Genomic DNA, 18,083 nt, shown 5'->3' on the forward strand with positions numbered 1-18,083 from the left:
AGTTCACGTAATAATTTCATTGCCATGTTGCATGAAATTGTAAATGATTAGTGCTTAGTGTATCAACACCGCTAAATAAATTGTAAATCCTGTACTAGGAATCAAGAACCAGTTCACGAAAACATGAATAACATTTTATGATTTATGATTTATCGTGAACTTTTTCACGAAAACGATTGGTAAGTTGTGACTATTATACTGGATATCATGAACCAGTTCACGAATATGCATGAATAATATTTCATGATATCGTATACATGGATCATATTTGATGATTTCGTGTACTATTTCACAAGCACGGATATTGGATCGTGACTAATATGTTAGGAATCACAAAACAGTTCATGGATACATCAATAATATTTTATGATTTCGTGAACTATTTCCCGAAAACGAATTGTAAATTGTGACTATTATGCTAGGTATCATGAACTAGTTCACAAATACGTGAATAATATTTCATGATTTCGTGAATTATTGCACGAGCACGGATGTTGTATCGTAACAAATATATTAGGAATCATGAACCAGTTCGCGAATACATGAACAATATTTGATGATGATTTATATTAGTGATCATGAATAAGTTCACGGTGATTGAAAATTCCGAATTTCGTGAAATAGTTCACAAGAACATAACCAGAATATTTTGATTTTGTGAACTAATGTTCCTATAACAATGAAAAACACCATGAGCCAACCTTTGGTTTTATGAATAATGTTCATAAAGTTGTAAACTAGTTCACGTACTGAACATCGAATTAGAAATAACTTGGGGGAAACCGTGACTGAAGCTCACAATACAAAAACAAATATTCTCACTAATAAAAGCGTTATGCGGGCGTTACTGAAGCGAAATTGAACATAGTTATAAAACACATGATTTTCGCTCATGGTCCTGTTTTCATAACGTAAAAACGTGATTGCTCCAGAATTCATCGCAAGTTTTGATTTGGGGAACAATTTTTTCCGTGTAGGAACAATCTTTCAGGACAAACTATGCTGAAATTACCCCGTCAATTGAATTGTGTGACATTATAATGACAAACAATTGACCACTCCATATCTAGACCACAAATTAAATTTAAACTTAACCGTAGAAATAATGCATAGTATAAACTAAATATTGTAATACCATTCTATGTAGTCTACGCATGCTTGTTGAAACTAAATAATAGATTTCCACTCCAGGCAGGATACGGACATAATCTGGCTACCATACGAACGGTTTGCACAAAGATATAACTTATTTTTAAATTTTCTCCTAGTTTTCTAACATCTAACATCAGTTTTATACACTCAAAATCCGACGAATAAGTTTCTGTTACTTTGGGTAAAATTTTATTATCTTTTTGGTATTAGACCATGCAATTGCGGTAATGAATCCCTATTACCGCAAAGATACTAAACGGTGAACTGGTGATCTTCGGTAGCATCACACAGCCAAATAACTTTTCAGTAGGTATGTGTCAACCTTAAGTCATTTTGGATGTGGGATAATTCCTGTATGTGTGATAATTTTATTCCTGTGATTGTATTAGTACCAAGTCAAACTAGTTGCAGTTCTGACTGGTTTGGTCGGCCTTATTAAATATTACCAGAAACCAGCCGGAATTCAAGATTTTTTGACAGAGCAGGCTGGATTGCACAATTTTTTTTTTAACTCGATACGATGCTTTGTACCGGATTCTCGCCTTGGGTTCCAGCAGTCTGGTTTCGATTTAGGCTCACCTTCCGAATTCGGGACAGATCACGAATCCGAAGCCCGGATCAGTCCATGAATCAAAACTAGCTTAGTCTAGATCAGAACCAGCTCCCGAATCTGGACCAGTTCTCGGATCTAACCCATACCCTTTCCTCTTACTAGGTTCGGACCTGAACCAGACCCAGACTTCGTGTTTAGATACAGACAGGTGTCTGGATCCTGATTTTCGATTTGGACACGTAGATCCAAACCGTAGGTCTTGCTCCCTCCCGTATATGATGGGAAAGACTCACGAAAAAAATCTATTCATAAATGCATCAAAAAATCACGATTTCGTGAATAATAAACCTCGTATTCATGAAACTATTTGTGTTTCCAAAAAACTAATTTGCCCCAAATACGTTACATTCGAATGTTTGGTTGGGCTACTATTGTTGGTCCCTGGACATGTTTAGTTTTTGTTATGATTCTTGTTCATAATTTGGGAATACATAGCCGACAGTCAAACGATGTTAATGATTTCAGGGGCTCATTAGCGATTTTTGTGATTTTTCATCTCGTTACCGTGTTATTTTAGTTATAAGTTCACCATCGGATTTTTTTGGACTAGAGAGATTTATGTTCATGATTTCAGGATCTTAGTCGCTATTTTCCTAATTTATGTCCACGTTATCGCGATATTTTCGTCTTGAGTATTTTTATCACGAGTAATGTGATTTATGTTCATGATTTTAAGAACTTTGTTATGATTTTCATAATTTCTATTCACGTTGTCGCGATATTTTAGTCACGAGTAGAGATTTATGTTTATTTATCATCTTGATACGAGCACGACTGTTTTGTAATATATTATTTTTGGATTTATTTCGGTTAAGTAGTCATTCGTCATTTTTCAACTGGGTTCTTATTTATACGATGTTCATAATCATGAAATAATATTACAAATTTTGTAAAATTTCAGTGCCATGCTGCATGAAATTGAAAATGATTAGGGATATCTTCCAAATACCACATGCACGCAAAATTGGTCTTAAATCGTCTACTAGAAATCATGATCCAGTTTGCGAACCCACGAATAATATTTAATGTTTTTGTGAACTATTTGACGAGCATTAATGGTAAGTCCTGACTACTATACTAGGATTTATGAGCCAGTTCACGAATACATGAATGATATTTTATTATTTTGTGATTTATTTCATGGGTACACATGGTCATCCGTAACTTTTATACTAGGAATCATGAACCGTTCACGAGCATGTATTGTAAACGCATGCGTACAAGATTGCGTACAAGTTTTACATGTAAAAACTGTGTGTCAGATTAACTTTGTCAAATGAAAGTAAATAAGTCTTTCAGTTACTTATTCTTATTCTAAAATGCCAAGTAACAAATAAATATTAACCAAAAAATTAATATATTAAAGTTAAAATTGCCTTTAATTATTTAAATTGTTTGAAGTATCCCAACCTATACGGCACAATTTTTTTGGCCAATTTGCCAGCATGCAGAAAATTGATCATGAGTATTATTTAAAACTGCAAGTAAACATTTTCCATTCGCAGAAATTAAGCCACATAATACATCTACAAAATGGTGTACTAAAAACTACAAAATATTGTCATGGAAACAATATATCAGCTTCTAAAAAAACCCGTCCCAACCTTGACTACATTCCCTTACTATTTCACGAGCACGTATATTGGATCGTGACTATTATAATAAGAATTTTGAACCATATATGAATAACATTATAAGTCAACCATTGGTTTTATGAATAATGTTAATAAAGTTGTGAACTGCTTATCGTACACGCAAATTGGCACGACAATTGGGTATGTCTAGAATTTGAAGAAAAGCAACGCAAGAACTTAAATATTTAGCGAAACAACATAGTGTACCGTTTTGGTACCGCACACTACACCGTAAACACATTGTGAATAGGAAATTTATCATTTTGTATGAGAAATCGTACTTTTTGCGCATTTTGCGCCACAAATTTAATGCGAACGCTGGGTATTACACTGGCAACATCGACGACGATATTAAATATGCCGAAGGTGTTGGCAAACAAAGCCAATGCGGTCGATGCAGATGTTAGTATCAGCTTGTCGAAATTGAAGCAATTAATCGAAAAAGATCATGCTCGTGAAGATATCATGTTTTGGAAGGATCGAAGATCAAAAAATAAACTTTCGAATCATTCTATCTAGAGCTAAACGACCTTCAGCGAAGTTGTAAAGCAATAAATTTTGAACAAGTTTGCTGAAGACATGTCAGCTCTATCTGTCATACTTTTCATTTTACAACAAATTCAAAATCGAAGGTTGGGGTGCTTGTTAGCGTTTCTGTTCTATTAAAATAACTTTTGCGGTAATGACTAAAACTGAAGCATTCTTCAGACAACTTGAAGATTGTTTTAAGGTGAACAATTTGTTTCATGGCACCACATATCTAACGATTTCCGCTGAAAAGTTATGAGCACTTTTTCACCAAAAATGTTTTTTTAAATAACAATATCATTCATTGGGACAAAAAAAAGATAATTCTTTTTCAACTATAAATAAAGTCATGATTAGAGTTATAATTGAGCAACAAATAACGACCACGATATATTTTAAAATTTCATTACATGATTTAAAGAAAACCTATTTTTTATATTAAGTGCTTATATCTTTTGAATAATAGAAGCTAGAGTTTTGATGTGTTAGAAAAAAGATCTTCAAGAACTCTGGAAAACATCTTAAGAATAGGTTGTAAAAAAATGAAAACTGAAAAAGTTTTATTAAAATTTTGGTTTTTCATAAATTCACCTTTTGTAATATTTTTAAATTTCTTTCCCGGCTGACAATATATAAAATGTAGTTTCGTTTTCATGATAAAATATTTCACTTTACTATACTTTTATATTATTTTAAGTAGTAGGTAGGGTGATTCTAATTTTTTAAAATTAAGAAAATTAACTTTTTAATGGTTCGAAATAATGTTTCACTGTCTGTTCTAAAAATATATAATTCGTTGATACCTAAAAGGCATGCACAAAATAACTTTTCTTATACGCACTTCTTTTGACATCATTTTTGAAAGGATGCATTCGAACAAGTTATATATTTTTGAATAGAACAGACATACGTCCATTTATGAGAAATATTTCAAGCCTTAGTTGAGATCGATGTGTTTTTAGGTACCCAGACTTTCTCGCGGACAAGCCTTATGGCTAGGAGTTTCATTTTCCTAGCAACAGTGCGAACAGAAAGCTGTTTGTTGTTTCATTGCGTCTCTTTTCTTTGTAGCTGTTGGAAATCGAGGATTAGACGATTTCGATACACTGTGAACAGAATTTGCAGATTAGCCAAGCTTTTTCAGAAGTATTATAATTGGATATCCCAGATTTTTACTTGAATTGCACAACATAATTTTCCTAGCATGCACATCTTTCGACCCAATTTTTGAAATTGCTTTTTACACATTGATACGTTTGGTGACTAGGCCCTACGTTGTGTTCAGCTTCTCTAGTCCGGAATTGGTTGGAATCGAAGAATTTACCTCGCTGGCAAGTACAATGCCTACTTTACAAATGTGTAGAACGGTGGCAGAACGAGTTCGGATTCAATGGCAAATCAAAAAACTTATTAGTATAACTACCAGACCGACCGCTCACAACGGTGGTTGGATAGCGAAAGAGAACGAGTCACATTTTATTACACCTACATATTCTAAACGTAAACATAATTTCACTGAATGATCTGACACTACAGATTCACTGCAATTGGCATGTTGTCATAGCGTTTGTCAAATGACAGTAACGCGTCGCTGCTATGGTGATTATGACGGTAGCAGCGAAAAGGGCGGCCATAAATGCTGTGCCGCAACACACATTAATGAATTATACATTTTTTGATTGAACAGATATACGTCCGCATCTGTGAGAAATATTTCAAGTTTTTGTGGAATATTTCAAAAGATCTATACGTTTTAGGTGCCCAGATTTTCTCGCGAAACTGAATCTAAAATGTTATCCTTTTACTTACTACCGTACAAAATTAATCACTTTTAAACAGTTTCTTACTGAAAATCAGTTTACCAAAGTTTTAGTTTTTCTATTGTCTTACACAACAAAAAATGGCAAACAATCAGATGTTCCAAAATTTAAAAAAATATCCAGTGCAAATTGTATTTATATAATGTGACCTATACATATTTGGAGATATTTAATTTATATCTACCGAATCCAACGATTTCGAAAACTCACTAAAGTTAGGGAGAAATTCGCGGTGAACCAGATATTGAGTCTAGCAAATTTCCCTTTACGTGAACAGTGGATAATCTTTTCGTGTAAAAAACGTGCTTCGAACAATACCAGGAACATAGCCCAAAACTTGAGTTGTCTTTCTTAATAATCAATGAGCAAATAGGCAAAGAAATTGCGAAAACCAGCTCCTACTCACGTCCAACCGAAAATGGCCCGAAACGAAACAACTCTTATCAGTGCTTTTTTATTCATTTATGAGTACCTTTTTTGCCCGCTCGGCGATAAGCGACTTAATGGCTTTATAATCTCAAAACTCAACATATGTCCCGTGATGTCAACAAAAACAAATGTAAACATTCGCCGTAGTACGGTGCAATCACGCAATGGTGGTAAAAATAGTACTTTTTTGACCATAGTTTATTGTGTGAAAAACATTCAATTTCGTACAATTCCTTAGCGAATGGATGGTACCGGGCACCTTATCGGAATTATTGACTTTTTATCTAAAATGCACTTCCATTACCGATAGGGGTGACGACCCGACTAAAAATTACAAACTTACAACCTTCGATTTATTCTTAAAATACCTGTTTTCCCTCGGAAGAGAAGTAAGGTCCTGGTCCATGCGTTGAACAAACAAAACAAAAAATACCACCGGTAATGGTTCCTGCAATTTCCATCTGTTTTCGGCGATTACCTATCACCATCAGTCACGTCATTTAACGCGGTAAATCATAAACTGTCGCGTGCCGGCTCTTGGTTGAAATAAAACCGAAGCCATCGTAGTTTGTATGGTACGCTCCCATTTAACTATACAGTTCGGTCCAATCCGGGGCGATAATTTTTTATTCGTTGGAAGGAATTCATCGGCAACATGCAAATTCGGTTAATTAACAAGGAATTGTTATTTTTTCGTAATTTTTGTTCAAGCGTTAATTTTGTCAGCTGAGTAACGACGACAGGCATTTAATTCGGGGACGAACATTCTTACGTTTATCGATAGATATGTACAACAAACCCAATTCTTTCGGTTTAATGCAGTTATGTTTTGAGGTTTTGATTTTCACGGCGATGCTAAATTTTACCTGTAGGCGATCGACTAGCAAGTTCCAAAAATAGTATTTCACACTATGTTTAGCAAACACTGGGTTATTGCGTTGTGGGCCAACCTGTAAATTTCTCCGCTGACTTATTTTGCAGTTCAGTGTTTCTTGAAAAAAATGAAAACGATATTTTATTAGAGCAACATAAAGTATGCAATTTTCATCGGTAGAGGCAATCAACTTTAAACTATAGTTCGCCTTTCTCTCTACACATTCCGATATAAGTATGGCGTTTTATCGAAAATTGTAAGTCTAGTTCTGCTGCACCCACCAATTGAAATTCAATTTCATGATCATGCATCATCGCTATCCGCTCTGAAATTTGAAATATCGTGAATTGTTGATTTCTTCAGACGTGAGAGAGAGAGAGATAGAGTGGAGAAAAAAAGATTCGCCTAATTGCGTGATTGAGGCTGATAATGGCCGTAATATTGTGGCGTTATATGGCGAGGGTTGGTCGGGCACTATTTCTCTATCTCCATCGCCAAAAATTGTAACGTCTGTGATTTGGGGTTGCGTACATTTTCTTTTTCAACATTTGCTACCCCACATGCCACCCGCAACGCTGCAGGTATGTTAATGCGTGAACCAGAAATCAACAAAGTTAAAAGTTCCACAACGCGGACTGTGCGTGATCGAAATGTTGAATGATGCGATTTCAACGCAGTGTAATTTTGCTGTTTGTTTTATGAATGGAAAGCTGGTTGCAAACAGTTTGGTAGCTGAAAAATTTGTGCGTTTCGGATATTTAGAAATTCGGTTGTTATATTTTGAAATTTAAACAGGAAGCATAGACGATCCGAAAGCTTGATCAATGGAGGCTACTTTTAACTGACCGTAGACAACTAAGGTTTGTGATTCGATATACAGCAGAAGTTGTTTCGAGCTGGTGTGATTGGTAAATCCTAAACGACATCTTGGGCATCTCTCCTGGCAATATCAAACGAACGAAAGTATCGTTTATATGGTGCATATTTCCGACTTATGTAGAAAACAACAGATTAGTACATTTACCCCAGTGTACCCCATTAGGCATAAATACGTTAGGCATACAAACATTTGGCATACGTACGTTAGGCATAATGGACGTTAGGGATAAAGACGTTTGACATACTGGACGTTAGGAATAATGAACGAGTGGCATAATGGATGTTAGGCAGAAATTATCATAATGAAGTGTCCTTTAAGGAAATAACTTTTTGGTGGAGACAGCCTCGGGTGGTATGAGAGCAAATTTTTTTTAATTACTCTGGAAACTGATAAAACTCGATCATCATTTTATTCTATCGTACATACCTCAAGAAATCTACACTCAAATAAAAGATGCAGAACGAATGCACATCGAATGAACGAATGAAAAAAATGAACGTCTCTAAAATAGGATAAATACTCTTATTTAAAATCAGTCTATTTTGTATTAAGGTATGAATAAAGCACATCAACCCCTTCATGCTCATGTTGTTTGTAAACAACAACGATTTTAAACTGCTAAAACTTTTGATTTAGGCAGAATTTACCCACAAAAACAAGGAAGGCCAGTAACTGGGACTATTAGAACTTAGAAGTGAAAATATTGCTATTAGTACCACCAGAGATATTTACAGTTGGCGTTGATAAATAAAATTTTGATATATCTTCATTATTTTCCATTATTATTAAAAACTGATAAAGCGTAGCAATTTGGACCGTCTCTGACTATCTTTTCCTAGCACATAGAATATTGAAAATTTTCTAGGAGAATTGGTCGGTGTTAAGTCAGACCGGACTAAGTCGCAAAACATCAAAAAATGAGATAATGATAGCACTGGATAAAGAATTTCGCCAGCTACATTCGACTTTTGCCAGATGTGAAATATGTAACAATAAACAAGAGTTATTGCAAATATTAATTTCCCATCATAATGTAAAGGATGCTGCGATTCAAACTTTAAACTCATTTTTCTCGAAATCAATAGTTATGCATACACGTGCCCAGAAGTCACCATGTGTGCATACACCGTACTGTTCGACCTCAATCACCCGATCCCCACACGCGCAAACATCAGCAGTCAACGCATCCGGTCACCAACATTGCATCAGCCAGTAACCAGGAGCGAGACGCCAGGTAATCATTTACAAGTCGCAACAGGATAATCGCCGACGCTGCAGTTCCCGACTAGGTAGCCAGGTTGTAGGAAACAAATAAACCAGTTGCTAGTTCAGTTCAGTCACATCCGTCAACGAGTTAAGTAGGAACCTTTTAGTAGGCTAGTTTCTGTCTTCGGACAGTTTGTATTTTTTTAAAAAGTAACTAATGTGAATAAACACATATCTGGCGCAGTCGATTAGGCCGCCTCGCTAAGAGTTAAAAGAGTGAATCCGTGCTAGTGATTAGAAAAATAAAATTGCCACAAAATAAGAAAAATAATCAAGAGTGTAGTGTGTAATTAAAGTGAGTGGCAGTGGAACTTTAGAAATACTAGCACACCGTGAAATAGTGTCGAATACACGATCTTCTATTTGCGGCGTGAAATCGTCCGGCGCTAGCCATCCCCCGATACGTGGAGGACTTGAGACCCTTTCAAGGAGGACCTTTCTAACTTTTAGTGGGATTTCAATCCTGAGAGGCGGTACCTACCCTCTCACAACATAAAGGTAAGTAACCAACCCTTGCTTATGCCAAAATTTAACCCCGTGCCACAAGTAAAGGCATTAAAATTCACAAAAAAAATGGAGCAGCAAGATAATTTGCAGTCTCTATACAATACCATGCGTTCACTGGAACAAAGAGTTAACGCTCTCCAGCTGGATAACGCAAATTTAAACCAACAGTTGCAGCAACACCAGCAGCAACGAGAAAACTTAATTGCTCCCGCACCTTCGGGACAAAACGACTTTTTTCGAATTCCAGATCCGATTAAAGCAATCCCATCTTTTGATGGTAATAAAAAGCAACTCGCTTCGTGGCTCGCCACAGCCCAAAAAACATTAGCAATTTTTCAAAATATTGTAAACCCAGATGTTTACATGACATACGAACAAACAGTTATAAACAAAATAGAAGGCAAAGCCAGAGACACAATTTGTGTTAATGGTAACCCTTCAACTTTCACCGAAGTTAGCGAAATTCTTAAAGCTATCTACGGGGATAAGAACGACATGGCTACATACCAAACACAATTATGGTCTTTGAAAATGGAAGAATCAATTCATACATACTATAAACGGACAAAAGAAATCATTCAAAATATGAAAGCTCTGGCTAAACAAAAAAATTTATATCGGGACCACTGGGAGGCAATCAGTGACTTTTTGGATCAAGAATGTCTCGCAGCATTTATTAATGGATTGAATAGGCAATATTTCGGATACGCACAGGCAGCCAAACCAGACGATCTGGAGTCTGCTTATGCATTTTTATGCAAGTTTCAAAACGCGGAAAACACAAAAAAGCATACAAATCATACAAATTTACCAAATCAAGGTATTAAACCTTTTGGAAAAACATTTTTGAAACCGGAACAAAAGACCCCACATAATTATTACCAAAAACCAAACTCCGACCGACAAAAAACAACTCCGATGGACATAGACCCCTCAATTAGGTCGAATAACAAATCTAAAATTTTTAGCCATGTAGCCGAAGATAAAGAAGAACCAGAAACAGAAGAATACGAAGAAGACCAGACTGACGAAGATTCCGAAGAATTAAATTTTCAGGTAATTTCCACAGCAGACGATCCGAGATAAACACTATAAACGGTTTGCCTTACGTAACAATTAATCTCAATGGCAAAGACGCAAAAATTCTAATAGACAGCGGAGCCAATAAAAATTTTATTTCACCAGACCTAATTAAGAATACACAAAAACAAACATGTAAAACCATTTCCATTACAAATAATACTGGAAAACACAAAACTAATGAATCATTTACCACAACAATTTTTAAGAGCAACAAAAAAGTGAAATTTTACCTTTTTAAATTCCACACATTTTTTGACGGCTTATTGGGATACGAAACGCTGTCAGAAATGGAAGCATTGCTAGACATAGGAAATAATAAACTTGTCCTTCCAAACGAAGTAATTAATTTACAGATTAAACGTTTAGGTTTCCCAGATATTACAATAAACGCACACAACTCCAAAATAATCGAAGTACCTGTATCACATGCGAATTGCGATGTCTTTCTCCCAAAAAATATTAGAATTCAAGATATCGAAATACCAGCCGGACTTTATAAATCCCACAATGGCTTAATTAAAGCACTTGCAACTAATTTCGGTAGGGAAGCATCATTTTATTGGACAAAACCGACAAAAGTATTTCCAATTTACAAAACTATGGAATTGAACCATACAACAGCAGAGCTCCATACCCCTATCGAAGATTTAGAAAATCTTATTCGCACAAAGCATCTAAACTCCGAAGAAAAATATTCATTACTAAAAATACTTAGTAGAAACACCGACATAATTCATAACAAGAACCATAGACTATCTTGCACGACAACCATAAAGCATGCCATAAAAACTTCCGACGACATCCCAGTACATACCAAAACGTACAGATATCCACAGATTCATAAAGCGGAAGTACAGAAACAGATAAACGAAATGCTTGCCGATGGTATAATTCAACACTCTTTATCTCCATGGACATCTCCTATTTGGATCGTACCCAAAAAGGCAGACGCCAGTGGAAAACAGAAATGGCGCATAGTCGTCGACTATCGCAAGCTTAATGAAAAAACCATCGACGATAAGTTCCCGATCCCTCACATCGAAGAAATTCTTGATAGATTAGGCCACAGCAAGTACTTCACAACCTTAGATCTAAAATCCGGTTTCCACCAAATAGAAGTGGAACCCAAAGATAGATCTAAAACCGCTTTTAGCACCGATAAAGGACATTTCGAATTTATTCGAATGCCTTTTGGTTTAAAAAATGCGCCCTCAACATTTCAACGGGCAATGAATAATATTTTGAACGATCTGATAGGTAAATGTTGTTTGGTTTACCTTGACGACATAATAATTTTTGGAAACTCCCTACAACAGCATCTTGAAAATTTGAACAAAGTGCTTCGAAAACTTATCAACGCAAACTTAAAAATCCAGTTGGACAAATGCGAGTTTCTTCGCAAGGAATGTGAATTCCTGGGCCATATCGTTACCCAGGATGGCATTAAACCAAACCCTAATAAAATTGAAAAAATTTTGAAATGGCCAATTCCCAAAACAACTACTCAAATTAAAGGATTTTTAGGAATTTTGGGATACTACCGAAAATTCATCAAAGATTTCGCGAAACTAACCAAACCACTGACAAAATGCTTGAAAAAAGACGCTAAAATAGTTCATAATGATGAATTTACAAACTGTTTCAACGATTGTAAACAATTACTTACAACAGACCCTATTTTGAAGTATCCAGACTTCAACAAGAAATTCATTTTAGAAACAGATGCCAGTGATTTCGCATTAGGCGCTGTTCTGTCACAAAAATTCAGCGACGGGAAAGAACACCCAGTCGCATACGCCTCAAGAACCTTAAATGAAACAGAGTGCAATTACTCCGCGACTGAAAAAGAACTTTTAGCTATCGTATGGTCAACAAAGCATTTTAGACCTTATATTTTTGGGAGAGCTTTTGAAATCAGAACAGACCATAAACCATTGGTCTGGCTAAGACAGAAAAATGATCTTAACAGGAGACTTCTGCATTGGAAATTAGCTCTCGAAGAACTAGAATTTGAAATCAAATACAAAAAAGGCATTTTAAATAGCAACGCTGATGCACTATCAAGAATTACAAATGAAACAGATGAACCTAAACATCAGGAAGAAATTATAGAAATTAATAACACCTCATCTACAGACACGATGACTCAACATTCAGCAGACACTGATGACAGTGAGTTCATCCCCGCAACATTAAGATCCCTTAACGAATTCAGAAATCAAATAATCCTTCAAGAAGCTAATGAAAGTAGCCGCGAATCTTTAACACTCTTTAGAAATTATCACAGAACAATTATAAAGAAAGTTCACTTTAGTCCAGCAGTTCTAATAAACATACTAAAAGAATATGCATCTCCGAAATGTACCACCGCACTTTATTGCAATGAAAACATTATGAGAAATCTCCAAATAGTGTACAAAAACTATTTCGCACGGGCAAAAACTTTCAAAATTGTCTGGACTCAGAAAATACTAGAAGACGTTACTGACGAACAAGAACAAGACCAAATAATTTCAACACGTCACAATTCTTACCATAGAGGCATCAACGAAACGAAAAATCATATTTCACGCACATATTTCTTCCCAGGTATGCGAAGCAAAATTACACGCTTTATTAACATTTGTAAACTATGCCAAAAATCCAAGTATGAGAGACATCCATACAAACAAAAATTTCAGTTGACAGCAACACCTACAAAACCGTTGCAAATTGTTCATATGGACATCTTCATCATACGTAATAAACACTATCTAACACTTTGCGATAAGTTTTCACGACTAACAATGGCTATTCCTATAATATCCCGCAATACTGTACATATATTAAGAGCAATTACACATTTCTTCTCTAACATTGGAAAACCTTCACTTCTCGTCATGGATCATGAAGCCTCATTTACATCCACAACCTTAAAAGAGTTCTTAGAGGAAAATCAGGTTGAGTATCACTATACAAGTGTTGGGCAGTCATCTTCAAATGGATCTGTTGAAATTGTTCACAGAACGTTGAGAGAACTGCACAACATTCTGTCTCACAAAGAAAATACTCAGAACCTATCAGAAACAACTAGAATGAATTTAGCAGTATCAATTTATAATGATTCCATTCACTCTGAAACCAATTTAACACCCAGAGAATTATTTTTTGGTTGTAGAAATGAAGACCCCGTACCCGAAGATCTCGACGAAAGGATCAGGCAAAAGGAAAGACTCTACGAGCAGTTCACAGCAGCACATAAGCAAAGAAAAATCATCCAGTTACAAAAACTAAACCACAGTAGAGAAGACCCTGAAAATTTCATCGAGAACGAAACGGTATTTGAGAGGAAAAGAAATAATCTGAAACACGAACAACGGTACAGAGAGATCAAAGTTGTAGACAATAAAATACCGAATATCATCGACGAGAATGGGAGGAAAATCCATAAAACTAAGCTTAAAAGAAAAAAGAAAACACAACGCTAATATAATCTATTTCATTTCAGGATGGATAACTTAATCATCATCATTGGCCTCCTTCTTCTTCCAGTTTCTCAATCAAATGCTCTTCATTTAGAAATAACGGATCTTTCTAATAATCCAGGAATACTTGCGATAAAACTAGGTGAAGCTTCCATAAAACAAGGCTACCATAAGCTTATTCATGAAGTCAAATTACAACCATTTTATTTAATACTAAAACAGTATGAAACAATTATTTCAGACTTACAACAAAACACACAGATAGAAGAAGTAACAAAAATTCTAATTCAAAAACATGAGCAGGCTAGCAGAATTTTACAAAATTTAACACCAAAACGCAAACAAAAAAGAAGCATTAATATTCTAGGGAGCTTAGTCAAGTCTATCACTGGTAACCTTGATAACGAAGACCTTTTAAATCTAAATAACCAAATCGATGTACTCAAAAATTCAAACAACTTGTTGATAACAGAGAACAATGAACAAATACAAATCAATGACCTTTTCGAAAAAAGAATTAACAATTTAACAAAAGAAGCTTATAGACAGTCAGTAGCAATCAGGGATTTTATAAAACAATCAAGATTAAACATAGATAGATCAGTTGACTGGAATAATATGTTACACCTACACAATGTAATTTTCAACTTAGACACAATTCGATACCAGTTGGACAACATTTTTGAAGCCGTTCAGCTCTCACGTCTTGGAGTAATCCCAACAACACTGTTGTACCCTGCAGAACTCGAGTTGGCAACCCAAATTTTAAAATCGCAGAACATCGATGTCACAAGCTACGACCAAACTTATGAATACTTGGAAATGACAGCATTTCATAATGACTCTTCCATAGTATTTATTATCAAAATACCAAGGCTGAAAAATGGTAATTACCAATTGCTTCGAACCGAACCAGTACCAATTGATAACAAAATAATCAAAACTACCAGTAAATATGCATTAACTAACGAAAACGAAACATTCCTGTTGAACACAACATGCAGTCAAATCGAAAGTACTTTCGTGTGCAACATCGAAAACTTAATTAACGTAACCAATAACGAATGTCACCACAAACTACTTCGCGGTGAACCAAGTAAATGTGTGTTTACCAAGGATACAAGATCTTCACAGATCGAAATTATCAACAACAACGGCATTCTACTAAAAAGTGCTAAAAATCCCGTACACCTCGAAAATACATGCGGCTACGGACCCAAAAACCTTTCTGGCACATTCTTCATTACATTCAACAATTGTTCCATCACCATTGGAAAAACCAGCTACGATAGCAAAACTTATCGTTTCAAAACAAAACCCGACGTTCTTCCGTTACATTTTGTTTTCGTTAATAAATCAGACGCGATGTTAGAACCTATGGAGATATTACACGATTTACAAGCTAACAACCGTCACAGGATAAATCATCTAGAAATTACAAACCGAAAGGACAGCTTTGCGAATACAGGAAGCATCGTCATTATGTCATTGCTTGTTACAAGTTTCTTCATATACGTGATCAAAGAAATTTGGAGCATCAAAACCTTCATAAGAATTCAACAACCAAACTCGACACAATAGGTTGAACCGAGACGGTTCAATTTAACGAAGGGGAAGTTATGCATACACGTGCCCAGAAGTCACCATGTGTGCATACACCGTACTGTTCGACCTCAATCACCCGATCCCCACACGCGCAAACATCAGCAGTCAACGCATCCGGTCACCAACATTGCATCAGCCAGTAACCAGGAGCGAGACGCCAGGTAATCATTTACAAGTCGCAACAGGATAATCGCCGACGCTGCAGTTCCCGACTAGGTAGCCAGGTTGTAGGAAACAAATAAACCAGTTGCTAGTTCAGTTCAGTCACATCCGTCAACGAGTTAAGTAGGAACCTTTTAGTAGGCTAGTTTCTGTCTTCGGACAGTTTGTATTTTTTTAAAAAGTAACTAATGTGAATAAACACATATCTCAATATTTTGTCACTTAGTCCGGTCTGACCTAACACCGACCAACTGTGTTGAGCACCGGAAGGTAAATATTGAGCAGCTTCCAGCACTGCGAAAGAAGCATCTTTTAAAGCGGGTTTTTCGTGTTTCTTGGACCCTATGGACGCTAGAAAAAAGTTCGGCATGAAAGAATTAACTTATATTAGTTCTTCATGCATGCAAGGTGTAATTGTCCAAGAAGAAAATATATAACTCTGAAGAACAACTCATGAAAGAAAGAATGATGATAAAATGCATCATTCTTTCTTTCATGAGTTGTTCTTCAGAGTTTTATATTTTCTTCTTCATTCAACGAATATAAGAATATTGCTGGTTCTATATTGATGATTTCCCATATTCTTAAGCACAATTATTGTATTTTCGAGGCCATCACAAATAGAGCTAGGGAAACTCTTTGATGTGAGAAAGAGTTTATTTCTGTACTGTGATGAGTTTCCGAAACGAAAAAGGCATCGTTACAAACCTAGAATCCGTACCCTAATGATGATCCTGTACATAACACTGCCAGTTTCCATTGGATCCAAAACTTGATGTCTGTTCATTATTTTGCTTTTTTTTAAATATTTGAATGCAACTTTATTGGTAATACATCTAAAAGGCTAGAAATTTGCTTGTATTAAAACTGAAAGGATATTTGCTTCATCTCGTCTACAGAAAAAATAAAAAAACTCCATTTTTCATTTTGTAATCTCTCGCTAAAGTTATGCGTTAGTTATGGTATAGCAAAGCGTCATTTTTCATAACCTGAAAAAACAAGCGAAATCTCTAACGAAAGGCTTGCGATTATTTTTATATTTTTGTGAATTATGCCAATCGTTCATTATTCCCAACGTACTTATTCCTAACGTACTTATGCCTAACGTATTTATGCCAAACGTCGCGCACCCCATCTACCCTGTGGCCTAACCAAACATGGCTTGTGAAATTTTATCGTAAAGGCTTACTTGAACATATTCGAACTGATTCCTATGCTTAATGAACAAAGCATAAATTAAGCTGTTTTTGATGTAGAATACACCACAATTCGTTCAACACGTCATAATCAAAATAATGCCGAGAAAAAAACATCCTTTTTTCGTTTGTCTCTTGCAGTGAATGGATTAAATTGTAAAATGAGATAGGTAAGAACACGTAACTAAATACTTTATGCACTGTATTGATGGCTCTGAAAAGAACCCGCATGTATTGGTGGGTTGATAGACAGTAGGAGTTATTTCGCGATGGTATACTGAAGCAATTTGATTCGACTAATTTTAAACTTTTAGTTAACTGCAAACCTCCGCGCGACATGATAACATATTACAGTAATTTACAACTTCTGAGGTAATCACGTTAAGCTAAAAAAAAGGAATTTTGTGTATCAATTTTACGACGCTGGACACGAAAACAATGTCCATTTTCTTCCCCAAAGAAGCATTTTCGAAATTCTTTTGAAAACCATGTTTTGAATACTCTTTGCAGTTATTTGTCTATATCTCGTATAAACGTCCTATCGACGTAGCAGACTTACAGTTCGAAAAGTAATGATCTACCTTTTCCAAAAATGTACAGTACGTGTAGATCAAATATAAATCCCTCATCTAGCTTAATGGGTTTGACGGTATTGCAAACATCATTAAGCATATTTCGTGCATCGGTTTTAAAGAACCTCTAACACACAATTGCTTTAAGTTGGTTATTGCATTGCGCCTCGATAGTAGTGCATCGAGGAGCCTGAGAGGGCTTATGGGTCTTTTTTATATTTTGTATTTTTTCATACTCTGCATCGGCCCAAACTAACGATCAACCACTAGTATGTGTGCACTGGCGGATCGGCGTGGA

General features: G+C 35.6%; 1 protein-coding gene across 1 annotated transcript in view; it reads left to right on the forward strand.

The window, feature by feature from the left end:
- Nucleotides 1–18,083, forward strand: part of LOC131687102 (uncharacterized) — a 129,479-nt gene that overhangs the window by 49,604 nt on the left and 61,792 nt on the right. Inside the window, exon 2 of the mRNA XM_058971143.1 lies at nucleotides 10,672–10,759. Within this exon, the coding sequence (XP_058827126.1) occupies nucleotides 10,672–10,759 (88 nt within the window). The remainder of the gene's footprint in view (nucleotides 1–10,671; nucleotides 10,760–18,083) is intronic.

This window comes from Topomyia yanbarensis, chromosome 3 (genome assembly GCF_030247195.1).
Source record: "Topomyia yanbarensis strain Yona2022 chromosome 3, ASM3024719v1, whole genome shotgun sequence".
Classification (NCBI taxonomy): domain Eukaryota; kingdom Metazoa; phylum Arthropoda; class Insecta; order Diptera; family Culicidae; genus Topomyia; species Topomyia yanbarensis.